General features: G+C 49.4%; 1 protein-coding gene across 12 annotated transcripts in view; it reads right to left on the bottom strand.

The window, feature by feature from the left end:
* LOC134910737 (spermatogenesis-associated protein 7-like) overlaps positions 1 to 19,548 on the bottom strand; it is a 402,706-nt gene that overhangs the window by 67,357 nt on the left and 315,801 nt on the right. For all 12 annotated transcript variants that reach the window (XR_010176279.1, XM_063919092.1, XM_063919087.1 and 9 more), the window contains one exon: positions 1,496 to 1,617. Coding sequence is in view for 11 of the 12 variants with exons in the window: in XM_063919092.1 (XP_063775162.1) it covers positions 1,496 to 1,617 (122 nt within the window). In the remaining variant the exon portion in view is untranslated. The remainder of the gene's footprint in view (positions 1 to 1,495; positions 1,618 to 19,548) is intronic.

Here is a 19,548-nt window from a genome sequence, read left to right on the forward strand (position 1 = left end):
GACTTGTCACGTGATAGCCATCCCTGGACATGTTGCTGGGGACTTGTCACGGTGATAGCCATCCCTGGACATGTTGCTGGGGACTTGTCACGGTGATAGCCATCCCTGGACATGTTGCTGGGGACTTGTCACGGTGATAGCCATCCCTGGACATGTTGCTGGGGACTTGTCACGGTGATAGCCATCCCTGGACATGTTGCTGGGGACTTGTCACGGTGATAGCCATCCCTGGACATGTTGCTGGGGACTTGTCACGGTGATAGCCATCCTCGGACATGTTGCTGGGGACTTGTCACGGTGATAGCCATCCCCGGACATGTTGCTGGGGACTTGTCACGGTGATAGCCATCCCTGGACATGTTGCTGGGGACTTGTCACGGTGATAGCCATCCCTGGACATGTTGCTGGGGACTTGTCACAGTGATAGCCATCCCTGGACATGTTGCTGGGGACTCTTTGAGGGAGGGATGCAGGCTGCAAAAAAAGCAGAACAAAAAACGGTGTGTCTCCCTCCCAAAGACCATCAGCCTCCTCAAAGTGGCCAGGATTAGGAAGACAACTGGGACCCTGGCACAATAACACTGTCCACCATTATGCCCCCGACTCGCTGTCAGCCAATCACATGTGATTTAGCACACTGGTCTTGTGACTCCCTGCTTTAATCCCACATCAGTACTGATTAACTGAATTTCCATTAATGTGGTGACCTATTAACAATGCTGCAGAATGCCATTCATTTCAATTGGCCCATACATTTAATTTATGACATTTAGTTTACAACCTTGTTGAAATTGATGGGCCATTGAAATCAATGGAAAGAGCTCTGATGTGACATAAAACCCTTTATTTTCCCAACAAATCAATGAGGATGATCACACTTCGCTTTTGAAAGATAATTGCTGTTTAGCAGATTAGAGAAGTCTAACAATTAATTAACATGTTTTCTTGGTGATTAAGATTGATTTTACAATAATTGGAAATACGTCGCTGGTGTTCGGTAGATCACCGCCTATATCTGTTTTATTATTAGACTTTTTCAAGCGATCAAAACTGTTTGTAAGGTTCCCGTTTGTTCAGATTATCTGAACATCGATGTCTTCCACCATTACATCACAGGTATTGAAATTGTAATTACATTTCGCCGTAGAAGACAGGGGGTAATTCAGACCTGATCGTAGCAGCAAATTTGTTAGCAGTTAGGCAAAACCATGCTGCACTGCAGGGGGAGGGGGGGCAGATGTAACATGTGCAGAGAGAGTTAGATTTGGGTGAGGTGTGTTCAAACTGAAATCTAAATTGCAGTGTAAAATAAAGCAGCCAGTATTTACCCTGCACAGAAACAATATACCCCACCCAAATGTAACTCTCTCTGCACATGTTACATCTGCCCCCCCCTGCAGAGCACATGGTTTTGCCCAACTGCTAACAAATTTGCTGCTACGATCAGGTCTGAATTACCCCACAGTCAGCAGTAAGGGGAGAGAGTGCTACTAACCTCGCGCTGTCCGGGGAAATTGCTGTGTGACTGATGAGTAGAAGTAGAACAGATCTGCCGAATCTTATCCCTGAATGTGTGAACAGCTCTCAGGAGCCTCTCCTTGTTCTGCTGATCTCTGACTGCCGATGAGATGAGAAATACCTGATCAGTGATAAATCTGCCACAGATGCTCCTTTCTGTGCACATGACACAGTCACAATGGAGGAACTGTCCAATAACAAATAAAATACCCCCCATCCTAGACTGCAGGCGCTCCCTGAATTTAGTACATACCTGTATGAGCCCACAGCATTGGAGAAATGGCGGATGTGAAGACAGAATTATAATGTACAAGCGACTTATTATGACATCCTAAAGTATTGTCCATAAACAATATTACTTGTTTTTAACTGTAGTTTCCAGAAGAGAATTTCATTTATTGATGCCTGACCCCTGCAATCTGTGTCTTCTTGAGATAAGAAGGCAGATTGCAGGGGTCAGGCAACTGTGTTCTTCTATCCTGCCGGGGGTCCCACAAAGATTTGCTGATAGTCAACAGCAGAGGCTGATTAGCTCTAACAGAAGTCATAGTGACTCCAGCAAATCGCTGTCCTTGCCCTGAAATTCCATGGTGGACTCCTGGCTGCAGTGAAGAATCCAAAGAATCGGGAGATTTGATTTATAATGCAGGGCAGTGGGAGATAAGAGTTTGAAAAGGGACTCTCCCGCAGGATGATTCTTGAGGGTATTCAGCAAAGTGGACAACAAACGCAGACAAATCTCCTGCACCCAACGTGAAGGTGTAAGTGTTGCTGATACTTGTAGGTTGCTCTCTCTGGAATGGAGAAGTGGGGCGCTGCGATCACATGGATCACATAGATACGTGTTGTACGGTATGGTCACATTAGCATTTAATTTACATTCCGTTTGCCGCAGGTGTCAGAAACTGCGTTCACATTACATGCGACTCAGGTTCAGGCCCAACGTGACCATTCCAGATCTTTACATTTCTTTAAGGGAAGGTAAATCAAAGCAAATCATTTTATAATCCACGTCTGGAGGACCTCCATGCATATTCATAATCAGGGAGCGACCATATCTGATAGGTCATCCAGAACTGTAACACTAAAGAACACAAGGGACTAACGTGTTCTACAACTAATTAGCATATACACAGACGCTTCTTAACTGGCCTCACAGTGAATAGGAGAGTGGCATTAAAGTAATGCTGATACTATCCTGATGTCACCTGCTATTGAAGGTCTCTCCGCCATAGTACAATAGTTTTTGGTTTCTGTTTTTCTTACTGTAAGTCCTTTTGTTATGCTTCTATTCTATACATGAAGCATTGTCACCTTCATCATATTAACTTATATCTTAGAAAATACTTTATTCTGCAATGTGCATCTCTCAGAATACTTTTACATCTTGCATTTGACATTTTACCAAAACGAAGCTGAAATGTTTTGGAAACTGAATCGCAGATATTGATGTTCATGTAAAAACTCAAAATTCCAGCACATTGCCCAACAGACCTATAGACCGCACTGAGAATTCTGTGACTTGGAACGCCAGGGAGCACCCTCACACCCACTGCCCGCATTCTGTGGATCTACATCAGTAAGACGTCTCCACAATGACTGACAGCGATCACAATATTACAGGCGCATCAGTCATTCTTACTAACACCGGGTTTCATGAGCGATGAGGCTGGGACTGCATTGTATTGTCAGTCTTTATTCTTTAGAGCCACGAATTATAATAACCAGTTTATTATAACTCCGTGTGGTGGCAATTTGACATTTTTATAGCATATTACACCATTGATCCTTTTTGTCATATTCATCGCACTTTTACTACCTTCATACATTCACCCTCTGTCTGTTATAACCTGTCTCGGAGTCTGTTGTAATTAGCAGTTTTGTTGTATCTTGTGACAGCACAAAACCATGTCCTGTTAGACGCAATGTAGATGTGATACCCAGTGTGGATATCCCTGCTGCATGTCATACAGTCCTAATGGCAGCCAGAGCCACCCGAGAGGCTTCTTTAGTGAAGGACGCTGTTAGGGTTAAAACCCCTTATCATGAGTACCTATTGACCGCCGGGGCATTGGGACCCAGGACCCTCCACTGCATATCAGAAAGCGGGAGCCCCGGGATCCCCTCTGATTGGCTGGACAGCGCGCGGGAAGAGGAAGGAGGACCCGGGATAAAAGAGGAGGCGGGTTGGCGCGCAAGAGAGAGGCAGACCGATCGCGGCAGTAGAAGCGGCTGATGAGAGCCGTGCCGCCAGGAGAGAGCCGCCAGCCGCACAGTGCAAGGAGAGAGCCGGGACCTGACTGCCAGCCGCACGGAGCGGGAGAGCGCTACACACAGCCGCCAGCCGCACGGCGCAAGGAGAGAGACGAGACCTGATTGCCAGCCGCACAGAGTGGGAGGCCTACTCAACAGTGACATGCGGTGGGGTGAGGCAGGTGAGGCAGATCCTTTCCTGTCATATTTATGTTTAAACCAGAGTTTTGACTGAATAAAATATATGAAAAATACTGATAATTTGTTAGAAATATCTTCTTTGCATTATTCTAATAATTTTTATAGCCCAAACTTTGGAGTAAAAAGTCTATGGCAGGTGAGGCAGTGCCTCACCTGTGTATCCTTTCCACACATCTCTAATCAAAACTCACCAGATTTCCAGGAGTTTATAATGCTGCACCTGTGTATAATGCCCAGATGTACCATTTGGCTTATATATTGCATGTAAATCTGGCTCTGGTGTTAGCCAGTGCCTTCTGAGCCATTTAGCTCACCGCACGTCCCTGCTACTCAAGCGCCCTGAGCTGCTGCACACCGCCTGTTGTAGAAGCAGAAGACGGGGGCCAGGTGTGCCACGTCGAAAGGGAGCCCCACACCGCTGACCACTACAGCGCAGCGGGTCTGAAGTCACCTACGCTGCCAGCTCATCTGACAAAGGGTAAGCCCCAGAAACACTGCATGCCGCAGACAACAAGACACTCCAAACCCCACACTCCGCTGCCTCGCAGTAGTCACCAAAGGAGAGCACGCCTGAATTGTCCTCAGGGATCACCTTAAAAGTTAATGTCTCAGGCTGCCACATGCTGCTAATACATTAGAGACTGCAGGGAAACTAGCATCTTACCTCCAGCTTCATTGCCTCAGCCGACATCCCTTGCACCCCTTTGTTTGCCACCAGAACTTCCCCGTGGCAGTGTGGAACAGTCATACCTGAACCCCCAGCATTAATAGGCTGCACCCACCCCACCCACATTACGAAGCTATATAAGGGAACTGAGATACCCAATAAGCTGCAGAGACCATTTGTACCCTGGGCGAGTTCATTGACCGCCCCACCGGACGTTGGGGAACGGGATCCACGGGTTCGGTTATATTTGTTGTGCTCTGCAGATACTCACTTGTGGACTTCTCCGGATTGTGTATTACGTTAAGGTTTACTTTTATCTGAGTTCATATCACCACCCAGTGGCGCGTTAACATACTGTTTGAACGTCCCTGAACCCTATTTAGCAGATGATATGTGATAACTCTCATGCCTATTTAGTAGATGATATGTGATAACTCTCATGCCTATCAAGCATATGATATGTGATAATACTTATGCCTATTCAGCTAATGATTTGTGATAATACTGATGCATAGTATACAAACGATATGTGAATATTCCGCAAGGTGTCTGTTAGAATAGAGCTGATTTATTAGACGGCATTTGGATAACAAGTTAAACGGTGACTTTCTTTCCCCTAATCTAAATAAACGTGTTGTCACCGCCCATTTACCTTTCCTTTATCTGTGGGGTACTCCTTGGGGTGATCGTTCTTCTGCCGCAGGCTGCTGAAGAAGAGGTCGGGAGAGGTCTCAAAGCCGCAGGTGATGCCGGAAGAAAACAAGTACAATTTCACTCACACACAGGGGTACCATTACAACTTGGCGTCTACGAACAGGATTACAGATACCCTTGTGAACGGCGAGATGTCACAGTAGCAAGACGCACCAGATACGGGAGACCAACCGCAGTCTGCGGATTCTACCCCGAGCCGCAGAAGAGCGCCTGATGCACCCAACCCAGCACCTCAAGCGGCAGTAATACCGACGGCACCGATCACCATGCCGTATTATTTCGGGGCCCCCTGGCTTCCCACATACTCGGGTGACAACCGCGTATGGGGGACCAGCTCATTCAGGGAATTCAAGGAAAAGTTACACTCCATGTTCCGGTTATAAACGCTGAGCGAAGACCAATGGGCAGAGATTGCCATCGGCCAGTTAAAGGGTCCGCGCTACGGGAGGCATGATCATGGTCGGACGCAGGCCGAAAGACGGCAGAAGGAATCCTAAAAAAACTGGCCAGCATCTATAACTCCCAGTCCATTGCAGAACTGAAGGGGCGATTATATGCCCAAAAACAACGACCGCCTGAATCCCTGCGAGACTTTGCTCTGGGATTACAAGAGGCGATGCGGGCAATCCAAGCTAGAGCTCCTAGGGAAGTGGATCATGTTGACGAAACATTGACGGACCTGTTTATTGAAGGAGCTAAGAGTGAAACAACAAGGGCCCAGCTGAGAATGTGGAGAAAACAGAAACCCAATTACACATTCCCCGAATTTAAAGAAACCTCCATGGACATACTGGGGTTGAATCAGAACACAGACGCGGAATATGGGGCGACCTCAGAACTCACAGAGGATGAAGAGGGCGACGAGGCACAACTGTATTTGATGCCCGAACCCAGCCAGCCCAAACGAATCGCCACTCAGCAGGTCCAAACCAGCCAAGACCCGATCGGAGCTCTCACTAGTGCCGTAACAGAGATGATGAAAGAAATCCGAGATAATCGCTTGGAACAGGCCGAAAATAAACACGGAGGCTGGCATCGTGATTCAGGTGGACGAAACAGACGCCAATGGGACGTCCCGCGAGGCACAGGACGACGCCCCACCGATCAGTTTGATGCACAGGGGAGACCCATCTGTCGACGCTGTAAGTTGAGTGGGCATATTGAGCGCGAATGTGAAGTCGAGCCTTTAAACGATGTGACCCCGAGGCGAGGGACCGACCCTCGGGAAGAACCCCGAAAATAGGTCCATCGGCGCCAGAATGGTGGCCACAATACGTGGGCAAGTGTCCCCACTTGAAGATCAGGGTCAACGGAGTAGAAATGGCAGCTCTCCTAGATACCGGATCCCAAGTGATGACTATTCAGCTCACCGAGTTCCGGAAACACTGGAAAGAGAGCAAGATTGTTACACCACCTACCACCTGGCTCAGCCTACTGGCCAGCAATGGCCTACCAATTCAGTTCCGTGGCTGCTGGGAGTACGAGTTGTCTATTGGTGGAGCACGGCTAGAACATCAAGGCTGTCTGATCACGACTTCCTGTAATGAACACCTACCCCCTGTCATCCTGGGGATGAACGTGCTAAGAAATTGCCCCGACGACCTGGTGGAGGCCCTCAGGATAGAGATGAAGACAGCGGCCCCGAGAGACCGTAAAACGATGCAGCAGACGATGTGTCTGCTTGAGGGGCACAAGCGGTTCACTAACCCCAGAGGAGAGGTGGGCAAGGCTAGGATCACGGACCGCCAACCCATTATACTTCGACCCAACACCGAACAAGTGATATGGTGTAAAGCCAGAATCGGCCCAGGTGGGCGGGATTACGAAGCAGTCATCAAAGCCTGTGACCCTGATGGCCGGCAGCCATTCGCGGTGGCCAGGACACTGGCGAGGTTGGAACGTGGAAGAGTTCCAGTCCGGGTATTCAATCCACACAGTTACCCGATCCGGCTCTTTCGAAACTGCCCAGTGGCCAGCGTGGTGTTGGTCGACTTCCAAGACGTGTTGTGAGGATCCGTGCCCGGAACTCAACAAAGAACCATAACCAGCCAATCCAGCCTAATCACCACGGACACCCCTTGGTGGAACGAGATTCAAATCGGAGATGCAGATACACCAGAAGATCAACGAGAGGGTGTTATCCAAGTCGTATGCAGGAATGCCGGGGCTTTCAGCCAACATCCAGCTGACTTTGGTAGAGCAGAGGGGGTGCAGCACAAAATCCCCACCGGAGTGAGTCCGCCAATCAAAGAGAAACACAGGCCGCTCCCACCGGCCATGTACCAACCGGTACGAACAATGATCAGCGAGATGCAAGAGTCCGGCGTGATCACAGAGAGCCACAGCCTGTGGGCCACCCCGCTGGTCATTGTCAAGAAGAAGGATGGCAGCCTTCGTTTCTGCGTCGATTACAGGAGGTTGAATGCAGTCAACCACAAGGACGCATATCCATTGCCCCGAATTGAGTAGTCTCTGACTGCCCTGAAGACCGCTGTCTATTTCTCCACCTTGGATTTGACCAGCGGGTACTGGCAGATCCCGATGGCCCCAGAAGATCGTGAGAAAATGGCTTTCACCACCCCCATGGGCCTATTCGAATTCGATAGGATGCCGTTCGGGCTCTGCAATGCCCCTGCCACTTTCCAGAGGGTTATGGAACACTGCTTGGGCCATCGCAACTTCGAGATGGTCCTCCTGTATCTTGATGACGTGATCATCTTCTCGAAAACGTACGAGGACCATCTGAAACACTTGGAGGAAGTTTTTGGACAACTGACTCGCTGTGGCCTGAAGTTGAAGCCGTCCAAATGCCACCTCCTGAAGCCGAAAGTGCAGTACCTCGGACACACTGTGAGCACTGAGGGGGTGAAGCCAGACCCAGAGAAGATTTGCGTGGTGCGCGATTGGCAAGTACCAAAGACCGTCAAAGACGTGTGCAGCTTCCTGGGGTTCGTCGGCTACTAACGACGCTTTATTGAGAACTTTGCTAAAGTAGCCTCCCCTCTGCATGAGCTCCTGCGTGGAAAATCGGGCCACGAGAGGCGAAGTACGACAGTGGTCGCATGGACCGAGGACCACCAAGCCTCTTTCGAACAGCTCAAGCGGTCACTTGTCGAGGCACCCCTCCTGGCCTACCCTGACTACGAGAAGCCCTTTAAGGTCTATACTGATGCCAGCCACCGCGGCCTGGGAGCTGTGCTATCGCAAGTACAGGATGGCCAGGAAAGGGTGATCGCCTACGCCAGTCGGGGCCTCAGGAAAACAGAACGCAATAACAAAAACTACAGCACGTTCAAATTGGAACTGCTTGCTCTGATCTGGGCCGTGACAGAGAAGTTCAAAAATTACTTGGCTGCCACCCCGTTCGTAATTGTCACCGACAACAACCCCTTGGCCCGCCTATCCACAGCCCGGCTGGGCGCAATGGAGCAGAGATGGTTGTCACGCTTGGCCAACTTCCGCTACACAGTAACATATCGCAGCTGGAAATCCAATGGCAACACAGACGCCCTGTCCCGCCTGCCCATAGCGGACGTTGAAGAAGAAGAACGAGATTGGACTGAAGACGTCGAGACTCTGGTCTTCAAGGCCCCTAAAGCACAAAGATGTATGGTCACCTCCGACCCTGTTGTTGTTACCACAGACCCCTCGCCTGAACCAAGTCTACAAGACAAGGGGGGATTTGACTGGGAGTCGATCCAAGAAGAAAGCTCGGTGATTCGGAACCTCAAAGAACTTCTCCGCCGAAATGGTCGGCTGACCAGAGTAGAGAGAATTAACGTAGATCAAGAGTTAATCAAACTATTGAGACACCGCGATCACCTGAGTCTCCGACAGGGACTTGTCATTCACACAAGTCTGGACCCTGGGACCCATCAGCCCATTCATCAGATCGTGGTACCAAAGGAACAAGCTTGCTTCTTACTCACCGCTTACCACAACCAGTCCGGCCACTTCGGGACGCAGAAAACGGAGGCAACTCTGAGGCGGCGGTACTTCTGGATTGGAATGCGGGCTGATGTGGAGAGATGGTGCCGCGACTGCGTGAGTTGCAACCTGAAACGCCCAGCCGAAGCCACCCAGAAAAATCCCCTTCACCCGATTCTCAGCAGCTGGCCGGCCGAATTGGTGGTATTGGACCATGTAAAGCTGGAACCAAGCTCCACCGGTGTCCAAAATGCCCTCACGATTATGGACCACTATAGCCGCTTCCTGGTCGTAGTCCCAGCACGCGATCTAACCTCAAAGACGACAGCCGAACTCTTCATGAAGCATTTCGTCCGGCCTTACGGATACCCTGATTGGGTCCTGACGGATCAGGGCCCGGCCTTTGAATCTCAATTATTCCACCAGCTATGCTCCATGGCCCTCATTCCGAGCTGTTCGCTCGTTAGCTGCTTTTAGCAGCATTGCACACGCTAAGCCGCCGCCCTCTGGGAGTGAATCTTAGCTTAGCAGAATAGCGAATGAAAGATTCGCAAAATAGCGAATAGAAAATTCTTAGCAGTTTCTGAGTAGCTCCAGACCTACTCACAAATAGTGATCAGTTCAGGCCGTTTCGTTCCTGGTTTGACGTCACACACACGCCCAGCGTCCGGCCTACCACTCCTCCGTTTCTCTAGACACTCCCGCGTTTTTGTCTGACACGCCTGCGTTTTTCCGCACACTCCCAGAAAACGGCCAGTTTCCGCCCAGAAACACCCACTTCCTGTCAATCACACAACGATCACTTCAACAATGAAAAATCTTCGTTCTGGCGTGAGTAAATCTACTAAGTTTTTAGCAAAAATACTTAGCGCATGCGCACTGCATACCATGCGCATGCGCATTTTTGCCTTAATCGCTCCGTAGCGAAAATCGGCAACGAGCGAACAACTCGGAATGACAACCCATGTACGGATGCTGGAAATTGAGGACCACGGCCTATCACCCGCACGGGAATGGTCTCTGCGAGAGGGCCAATCAGACCGTTGTAGGGATGCTCCGAAGCCTCTCGGCCGAAGTCAGAGGCCGATGGCCACCCTCTTACCAGAAATGATGTACCTATACAACAACACGGAACATTGTTCAACAGGATTCACGCCCTTCTATTTGATGTTTGGGAGACAAGGCAGACTCCCCAAGGACCTGGAGTTGACTCCAGAGGTAGACGAACCCAATGCTCCACAAACTGACTGGGTGCAAGAGCACCAGCATCGCATCGAGACCGCCAGACAAGTTGTAGAAAAGCGACTGGAAGTCGTGCATGCCCGGCAAGAGAGGAACTACAATGCTAACGCACGACCGGTGCCTCTACAGATAGGCGACAGTGTGGAGAAAGAAAAGCCGCCGGACCAGTAAACTCGACACCATGAGGGTACCGACTGATGACCTGTATACGTATCAGATCGAGGGAGAAGATGGCTGACTCAGTACTGTACCTCGTGACCAACTGAAGTTGTGTACTTCCGAAGAATCTGTACCGCAGAGGGAGAGGAGTCCTGTGGCGGAGGGATGGGAGCCCCTGGGAGGGATACCACTGGATGACCCCATTAAGTTGTTAATGTTTATGGGGGGCGCATTACCTTTCCCCAGTGCCCAGCACATCGCCCCAGAGTTATCAGATGATGAACTCACCAGCGACAGACAGTGTCTTTCTTCAGGTATCTCTGACTTTGAAACTGAATCTAATGTAATCGGTGTCAGGAGGTCAGAACGCAGCACTAAAGGCGTTCTGCCCTTGCGCTACCGAGAATAGAATATATAATGTGCCACATGTAAATATGTTCATGCCGAATTTGATTACCTTTAATTGGTGAATGTTGTCATCAAAAGACTGTTACTCAGGACGGTTAAGTCACTTTGGCAGAAAGCGCGTGGGGACACGCATAATTCTACCAGGGGAACATGTGATACCCAGTGTGGATATCCCTGCTGCATGTCATACAGTCCTAATGGCAGCCAGAGCTACCTGAGAGGCTTCTTTAGTGAAGGACGCTGTTAGGGTTAAAACCCCTTATCATGAGTACCTATTAATCGCCGGGGCATTGGGACCCAGGACAGTCCACTGCATATCAGAAAGCGGGAGCCCCGGGATCCCCTCTGATTGGCTGGACAGCGCGTGGGAAGAGGAAGGAGGACCCGGGATAAAAGAGGAGGCGGGTTGGCGCGCAAGAGAGAGGCAGACCGATCGCGGCAGTAGAAGCGGCTGATGAGAGCCGTGCCGCCAAGAGAGAGCCGCCAGCCGCACAGCGCAAGGAGAGAGCCGGGACCTGACTGCCAGCCGCACGGAGCGGGAGAGCGCTACACACAGCCGCCAACAGAGAGCTGCCAGCCGCACGGAGCGGGAGAGCGCTACACACAGCCGCCAACAGAGAGCTGCCAGCCGCACGGCGCAAGGAGAGAGACGAGACCTGACTGCCAGCCGCACGGAGCGGGAGAGCGCTACACACAGCCTCCAACAGAGAGCTGCCAGCCGCACGGCGCAAGGAGAGAGACGAGACCTGACTGCCAGCCGCACGGAGCGGGAGGCCTACTCAAGCGCCCTGAGCTGCTGCACACCGCCTGTTGTAGAAGCAGAAGACGGGGGCCAGGTGTGCCACGTCGAAAAGGGAGCCCCACACCGCTGACCACTACAGCGCAGCGGGTCTGAAGTCACCTACGCTGCCAGCCCATCTGACAAAGGGTAAGCCCCAGAAACACTGCATGCCGCAGACAAGACACTCCAAACCCCACACTCTGCTGCCTCGGAGTAGTCACCAAAGGAGAGCACGCCTGAATTGCCCTCATGGAACATCTTAATAGTTAATGTCTCAGGCTGCCACATGCTGCTAATACATTAGAAACTGCAGGGAAACTAGCATCTTACCTCCAGCTTCATTGCCTCAGCCGACATCCCTTGCACCCCTTTGTTTGCCACCAGAACTTCCCCGTGGCAGTGTGGAACAGTCATACCTGAACCCCCAGCATTAATAGGCTGCACCCACCCCACCCACATTACGAAGCTATATAAGGGAACTGAGATACCCAATAAGCTGCAGAGACCATTTGTACCCTGGGCGAGTTCATTGACCGCCCCACCGGACGTTGGGGAACGGGATCCACGGGTTCGGTTATACTTGTTGTGCTCTGCAGATACTCACTTGTGGACTTCTCCGGATTGTGTATTACGTTAAGGTTTACTTTTATCTGAGTTCATATCGCCACCCAGTGGCGCGTTAACATACTGTTTGAACGTCCCTGAACCCTATTTAGCAGATGATATGTGATAACTCTCATACCTATTTAGTAGATGATATGTGATAACTCTCATGCCTATCAAGCATATGATATGTGATAATACTTATGCCTATTCAGCTAATGATATGTGATAATACTGATGCATAGTATACAAACGATATGTGAATATTCCGCAAGGTGTCTGTTAGAATAGAGCTGATTTATCAGACGGCATTTGGATAACAAATTAAACGGTGACTTTCTTTCCCCGAATCTAAATAAACGTGTTGTCACCGCCCATTTGCCTTTCCTTTGTCTGCGGCGTCCTCCTCGGGGCGATCGTTCTTCTGCCGCAGGCTCCTGAAGAAGAGGTCGGGAGAGGTCTCAAAGCCGCAGGTGACGCCGGAAGAAAACAGGTACAATTTCATTCACACACAGGGGTACCATTACATAGACCCATACACCTGACAGCCGGTGGGGTGTTCGTACCCAGCAGTAGGTGGAACCTGATATCCCGCAAAACTCCTGCTCCCCTGCTGGCAGCATTCTGAACTTCTTGCAGTTGTGATGGCAACTGCTTCTGAGGTAGCGGCCTTTGGTCAATGACTCGGTGTCTGGTGCAACTTGTGAGTCACCACCAGGTAACTATGTATTGAACACTAAGCTTTAGTTGTCTTTAGCAACACAATGAAACAGAACTGCAAGAAAACAAAAAACACCTACACCCCATTACTAGGCACCTTAGCCCCATAGTAATACAGTGCACTAGGCTGCTTGTCACTTTCAATAAAGCCTCAACGTACAGTGCACATTTCTTCCTCTCCTGCAGCCCCCCCTCAGCCAGTCACTGTGTCATTCCATCTTCTCCAGGGATGAGTTTCCCTCCTGCCTCCACCATCTCCGTTCCACCATCTCCACCCAGGGATAATGCTCCCTAATGTCTCCACCATCTGTCCCTAGCAATGAGTTTCCCTCCTGCCTCCACTATCTCCACCCAGGGATAATGCTCCCTCCTGTCTTCACCATCTGTCCCTAGTGATGGGTCTCCTCCCTCCTGTCTCCACCATCTTCATTCCACCACCTCCACCCAGGGGTAATGCTCCCTCCTGTCTCCACCATCTGTCCCTAGTGATCGGTCTCCCTCCTGTCTCCACCATCTACCAGCAGTGATGGGGCCTCCTCATGTTTCCACCATCTCCACTAAGGTATGGTGCTGTCTCCTGTCTCCACCATCTCTCCCCAGTGACTGGACTCCCTCCTGTCTCCACAATCACCCTTCTAGAATGGAGCTCCCTGATGTCTTTAGCACCCCCCCACTCCACCCCCATGACTGCGCTCCCTGCTGTACCATCTCCCCCACCCCTGCTGTACCATTTCCCCCCAGTGTCAGGTTCCTTTCTTTCTCCACCCAGTGAAGTGATGGGTCTTCCTCATGTCTGCACCATCTCTTCCAAGTGATGGGGCTCCCTTCTGTCTCCAACTGACACTGTAGCAGTCTGGCTTCTCTGTAATACTGGACTCTCCTTAGCTCCTGTTTGGCACTAACCAACTCTTGGGGAACAAGCAGTGGAATAATAGCCATAGGTGCAGGATGTGCAGAGAAGATGGGTTCCTGAGGCAGGAGGGCCTCATTGCACCCTCCCTGGTACCACCTGTGGTAGGCCAGAAGAAGCAGCATTTAGTGAGCAGAATATTTGTCATCCATAACATCATGAGTGCTTCTACTGGCTAAGCCCCTTGTCTCCCAAAGCTGTAAGCCCACTAGGAGGTTCTTATAGGCCTTGCATATGTGCTCACTAGTTTTTTAGAATGTCCCTGGCAACAGGCCATCTGTCTGATTCTACCCAGTTTTGGGATTCTCTTGCCAGTCTCCTGCAGGACACCCCAAAGCTTCTCACGTCTCCTGAGCTCTACTCTAAACTGCTGCTGTGGATGGCCACGTACCATATAACCTTCTTGGGGCAGATTCCACACAGGTGAAAGCTAGCGTCTCCTGGCCTGCAGCCGCCACACAATCTGTAGGGTTTCTGGGAGCACAGAGAAGTGATGCCAGTTACAAGTTTCCAACATAGTGATCCATCCCTGCACCTAGCTGGGGGAATGTGATGTCGGTGGGGAGACAGCAATGCTATTGTACTGTCAGACCTCCGAGCTCCTGCTGGCTACACGGGTACAACTGAACCACACCATTATACCCTTATCCCAGTAGTCTCACTTCATACATCAGCACAATTAGAGCAGATGGTTGCAGTTGGGGCAGCGAGACTCAGGGGCTTGCAGACCTTAGCTAAGAAACAACATTGATCACAAAATTTCTTTGTAACCAATATTCACAATTTTTAAAGATGCTCGGGGCTACTAACTCGTGAGCAAGCCATGTAAAGCTGCCAATGGGAGAAGCAGCTGGTCCTGAGATCTAAGCCTGCAGCCCTGGGCGTTTGCCCCTGCAACATGTTTATCGTCGTAGCGAAACAGAAACTTGTATATCTACAGTATAGTAAATATATCTATTTATTTATATATGCAGACATATATAACTGTTCGTGTTCGGGGTTTGCAATATTTGTATTTTTATGCACTTATAGTAATTTTGGACTTGAGAAGCCTGCACACGCCGAGTGTCAAGCGTCTGGTCTTTCCTTTATTGCTCCTCTCCCTGATGCATACTTGCCTACCTGACCCTCTCCATGAGGGAGAAAATGCTCTGTTCCTGGACTTTCCTGGTAATGTATGATTGCCATCACCTGTGGTGAAACACCTTTCTTATCAATTACCCAGCTCACCACAGGTGATGGCAATCATACATTACCAGGAAAGTCCAGGAACAGAGCATTTTCTCCCTCATGGAGAGGGTCAGGTAGGCAAGTATGCCCTGATGTCACATAGAGATCATACATACCTCAGATTCCTTCTAGGTCACTAAGCTATACAATAGTGAAAACACCATCCAAATTCATCCAGCAGTTTTTGGGTGATGCCGGAACGAACAGACAGACCAAAATTTGTCTCCGTAGTTCATAAACGGTCTCTAGAAGTGTATTTCCTGGACTCGGCACAGGGGCCCGACGGACAGTCTGAATCTGCTTCGGCAATTCTACTTAGTTCATACTCAGGGCCGGTTCCGGGGCTTCTTACGCCCCGGGTGGCATTAGGGGTGTGGCTTCATACAGGGGGCGTGGTCAGTTACGCCCCCTGTACTGTAGTAGGATGTGCGGTGCGCGATGACGTCATCGCGCACCGCACAACAAAGGTCCTCTCCACGAAGGAAAACTAGACGCTAAGCGTCTAGTTCCCTTCGTGGAGAGGACCTTTGCTGTGCGGTGCACGATAACGTCAACGCGCACAGCACATCATTACAGTTAAGGTCCTCTCCAGGAAGGGAAACTAGACGCGTAGCGTCTAGTTTCCCTTCACAGCGGGCAGCCCACGAAGGGAAACTAGACGCGTAGCGTCTAGTTTCCCTTCACAGGACAGCGGGGCAGCGGCAGCGGGGGGCACCACAGCAGCAGCGGATCTTGCCATGGTGCGGCTCCCTCCGGAAGGTGGCGCCCCGGGCAAAAGTCCTGCTTGCCCGTGGCAAGATCCGCTACAGTTCATACTTGCCGACTGTCCCTGACACGCCTCCCAGAAGCAGTAGTACACGCCCCCTACAGCGCCAGGCGCAAAGATGTTGCTTCCACAGTCTCCCTGAAATGTGTATAACTTACTCTATGGCACCTCCTGGCTACTGTCCACCCAGCGTTACATGTGCAGACCGCGGCGCAAAACCTAATGAGATGAATTCAGCAACCCACAAATGTTCTGGAATCTGAGTCGTATTAATCCAGCACTTGTCTGCACAGATTCATATCTAGGCAGATGTTACATTATTATTATTAGACATGTAATAAGCCTGAAGATCGATACCAACCACGCCTGACACACGAGACTCATGCGCAGCTCGCAAACGTCGCTAGCTTTGTGTAATGTGTTATGTACGAGGCACAATGATGGATCCGGAGCCTGACAGCTGGAGATTGTATTTAGCTTTGAATAAAGCCAGACAGTCCTCTCCCTCCTACAGATACCATCATTTACCACACAAATAGAATGTAGATTTGTTTCCATGGGAAGATCAAACGTCAGGTCAGGGAGTTTTATATTCAGTCAGAGATAACGTGATACAAGTAATGAGACCAGGGCGCAAACAAAACATCAAAGTAACAAGGGGTTATATGTTTTGGTTGCTAGCAGTAATACACAGTGATATTTATTTATTATTTATTTATTTATTTATTACCAGTTATTTATATAGCGCACACATATTCCGCAGCGCTTTACAGAGATACAGAAGTACAGTAACAGGGGGGCTATGTGTTTGTTGCTAGCGGTAATACACGGTGATGTAGAAGTACAGTAACAGGGGGGCTATGTGTTGGTTGCTAGCGGTAATACACGGTGATACAGAAGTACAGTAACAGGGGGGCTATGTGTTTGTTGCTAGCGGTAATACATGGTGATGGAGAAGTACAGTAACAGGGGGCTATGTGTTGGTTGCTAGCGGTAATACACGGTGATACAGAAGTACAGTAACAGGGAGGCTATATGTTGGTTGCTAGCGGTAATACACGGTGATACAGAAGTACAGTAACAGGGGGGCTATGTGTTGGTTGCTAGCAGTAATACACGGTGATACAGGAGTACAGTAACGGGGAGGGGGTTATATGTGTTGGTTGCTAGCAGTAATACACGGTGATACAGAAGTATAGTAACAGGGGGGTTATATGTGTTGGTTGCTAGCGGTAATACACGGTGATACAGAAGTACAGTAACGGGGGTTATATGTGTTGGTTGCTAGCGGTAATACACGGTGATACAGAAGTACAGTAAAAGGGGGGTTAGATGTGTTGGTTGCTAGCGGTAGTACACGGTGATACAGTAGTACAGTAACGGCGCTATGTGTTGGTTGCTAGCGGTAATACACGGTGATACAGAAGTACAGTAACAGTGGGCTATGTGTTGGTTGCTAGCGGTAATACGCGGTGATACAGAAGTACAGTAACAGGGGGTTATATGTGTTGGTTGCTAGCGGTAATACACAGTGATATTTATTTATTTATTTATTTATTACCAGTTATTTATATAGCGCACACATATTCCGCAGCGCTTTACAGAGATATAGAAGTACAGTAACAGGGGGGCTATGTGTTTGTTGCTAGCGGTAATACACGGTGATGTAGAAGTACAGTAACAGGGGGCTATGTGTTGGTGGTATACAGAAGTACAGTAACAGGGAGGCTATGTGTTTGTTGCTAGCGGTAATACATCGTGATGGAGAAGTACAGTAACAGGGGGCTATGTGTTGGTTGCTAGCGGTAATACACGGTGATACAGAAGTACAGTAACAGGGAGGCTATATGTTGGTTGCTAGCGGTAATACACGGTGATACAGAAGTACAGTAACAGGGGGGCTATGTGTTGGTTGCTAGCAGTAATACACGGTGATACAGGAGTACAGTAACGGGGAGGGGGTTATATGTGTTGGTTGCTAGCAGTAATACACGGTGATACAGAAGTATAGTAACAGGGGGTTTATATGTGTTGGTTGCTAGCGGTAATACACGGTGATACAGAAGTACAGTAACGGGGGTTATATGTGTTGGTTGCTAGCGGTAATACACGGTGATAAAGAAGTACAGTAAAAGGGGGGTTATATGTGTTGGTTGCTAGCGGTAGTACACGGTGATACAGTAGTACAGTAACGGCGCTATGTGTTGGTTGCTAGCGGTAATACACGGTGATACAGAAATACAGTAACAGTGGGCTATGTGTTGGTTGCTAGCGGTAATACGCGGTGATACAGAAGTACAGTAACAGGGGGTTATATGTGTTGGTTGCTAGCAGTAATACACAGTGATACAGAAGTACAGTAACGGGGGTTATATGTGTTGGTTGCTAGCGGTAATACACGGTGATGGAGAAGTACAGTAACGGGGGGCTATGTGTTGGTTGCTAGCGGTAATACACGGTGATACAGAAGTACAGTAAAAGGGGGGTTATATGTGTTGGTTGCTAGCAGTAATATACGGTGATACAGAAGTACAGTAACAGGGGGGCTATGTGTTGGTTGCTAGCAGTAATACACAGTGATACAGAAGTACAGTAACAGGGGGCTAGGTGTTGGTTGCTAGCAGTAATACACGGTGATACAGAAGTACATTAACAGGGGGGTTATATGTGTTGGTTGCTAGCGGTAATACACAGAGATACAGAAGTACAGTAACAGGGTGCTATGTGTTGGTTGCTAGTGGTAATACACGGTGATGGAGAAGTACAGTAACAGGGGGCTATGTGTTGGTTGCTAGTGGTAATACACGGTGATGAAGAATTACAGTAACAGGGGGCTATGTGTTGGTTGCTAGCGGTAATACATGGTGATGTAGAAGTACAGTAACAGGGGGCTATGTGTTGGTTGCTAGCGGTAATACATGGTGATGTAGAAGTACAGTAACGGGGGCTATGTGTTTGTTGCTAGCGGTAATACACGGTGATGGAGATGTACAGTAACAGGGGGGTTATATGTGTTGGTTGCTAGCTGTAATACACGGTGATACAGAAGTACAGTAACAGGGGGGTTATATGTGTTGGTTGCTAGCGGTAATACACAGTGATGGAGAAGTACAGTAACAGGGGGGTTATATGTGTTGGTTGCTAGCAGTAATACACGGTGATACAGAAGTACAGTAACAGTGGGGGCTATGTGTTGGTTGCTAGCAGTAATACACGGTGATACAGAAGTACAGTAACAGGGGGGCTATGTGTTGGTTGCTAGCGGTAATACGTGGTGATACAGAAGTACAGTAACGGGTGGCTATGTGTTGGTTGCTAGCAGTAATACATGGTCGTAGAGAAGTACAGTAACGGGGGGCATTATATGTGTTGGTTGCTAGCGGTAATACACATAGATACAGAAGTACAGTAACGGGGCTATGTGTTGGTTGCTAGCGGTAATACATGGT

Source organism: Pseudophryne corroboree, chromosome 4 (assembly GCF_028390025.1).
Source record: "Pseudophryne corroboree isolate aPseCor3 chromosome 4, aPseCor3.hap2, whole genome shotgun sequence".
In the NCBI taxonomy this organism is placed as follows: domain Eukaryota; kingdom Metazoa; phylum Chordata; class Amphibia; order Anura; family Myobatrachidae; genus Pseudophryne; species Pseudophryne corroboree.